This window comes from Silene latifolia, chromosome Y, assembly GCF_048544455.1.
Source record: "Silene latifolia isolate original U9 population chromosome Y, ASM4854445v1, whole genome shotgun sequence".
NCBI lineage: Eukaryota > Viridiplantae > Streptophyta > Magnoliopsida > Caryophyllales > Caryophyllaceae > Silene > Silene latifolia.
In genome coordinates this window covers 379,197,194-379,198,630 of record NC_133538.1, presented here as the reverse complement: position 1 = coordinate 379,198,630, position 1,437 = coordinate 379,197,194, and the positions used below count along the sequence as shown (strand labels likewise).

General features: G+C 35.7%; 1 protein-coding gene across 1 annotated transcript; it reads left to right on the top strand.

Moving 5' to 3' along the window:
- Window positions 1-722: 722 nt before the first annotated feature.
- On the top strand, window positions 723-1,187 carry LOC141631927 (uncharacterized). The gene has a single exon (XM_074444534.1). The coding sequence runs from the start codon at window positions 723-725 to the stop codon at window positions 1,185-1,187; it is 465 nt and encodes a 154-aa protein (XP_074300635.1).
- Window positions 1,188-1,437: the final 250 nt, after the last annotated feature.

The window sequence follows — 1,437 nt, the reverse complement described above, 5'->3', positions numbered from 1 at the left end:
TAATAATAATAATATTAATAATAATAATAATAATAATAATAATAATAATAATAATAATAATAATAATAATAATAATAATAATAATAATAATAATAATAATAATAATAATAATAATAATAATAATAATAATAATAATAAAACCGACCTCTATTTTGGAGGGGTTGCAACTGATGTAAAGGGTCTCATTTTGGCTGCCACTGGATTTAGTGAGGGTAAATTCCCTTTCAGGTATTTGGGTTTGCCCTTGTTCAATGCACGAATCACTCAGGATATGTATCAGCCTCTGCTTGATAAACTCAAAGCAAGCATTCAACATTGGGCTAACAAACATTTGAGTTATGCTGGTAAGACTTTGCTGGTGAATTCTATTATTTTTGGGTTAAACAATTTCTGGGGGGGCAAGTATTTTATTTCCCAAGGTGGTCATTAACAAAATCAACAAGATTTGCAAGGATTTTCTATGGGGTATTTCTGATGGAGCTTGTAGGCATACTTTCCTTAAGTGGCAATTACTATGTTCCCCAAAATTAGAGGGGGGGATAGGCATAAAAGAAGTTCTCAGTTGGAATTGTGCGCAAATGGTCAAATGGGTCTGGAAACTGTATAATACGCCTCAGTCTATTTGGACTAGGTGGGTTCACACTTATATCCTTAAGGGGCAGAGTATTTGAATAGCTAGGCAAACAATTTCAAATTCTTGGTATTAGAACAATGTGGTTAAGATGAAGGACCTTCTTCTTAATGTTGCTGGTTCTTCTCCTCTTGCAATGCAGCTGCTTGAGACTTTTACCCATCATGCTCGTTTTGACACAAATGCAGTTTATGATCTGGTGAGAAATAGGCGTGAGCCTGTGCCTTGGCATTCCATTGTCCATGGTAAAGGTTGTCATCCTAAATACTCTTTTACTGGTTTTATGGTAATGAATGATAGCCTCCCTACTGTGGCTAAGCTTATTAATCGTGGCTTATGTTTGGTTAATCGTTGTGTACTTTGTGAATGCTCTATGGAGGATCTTCACCATGTCTTCTTTAATTGCTCTTACTCTCGACAAGTTTGGGCTGCTATTGCTACATGGGTTCACCTTCCTCTGCATTTCTCCTTGGATACCATTATTCAGGCGTTTCTCTCTGAATTCAGGACTGGCAAGCAAAAGGCGAGTTTGATGGCTTCTTTTCATTTCATCTAGAAGGAAAGGAACTCTAGGATTTTTAAGGGGACTAAGTACTCGTCTGATTCTCTTTGTATTGTTATTAAACGTGCTATCTCTTTGCGTCTGTATGGCTCTTTTGTCTAGGCTTTTTGTTGGTTATCTTCTTTTTTAGGGGGCCTCCTTGGTCTCCTTTGTAGGAAAGGGTGGCAAAGATCTTGTATGTAATGTTTTATCTTGATGAAATAATAAGATCTAAAACTTTTCTGCAAAAAAAAAAAAAAAAAAA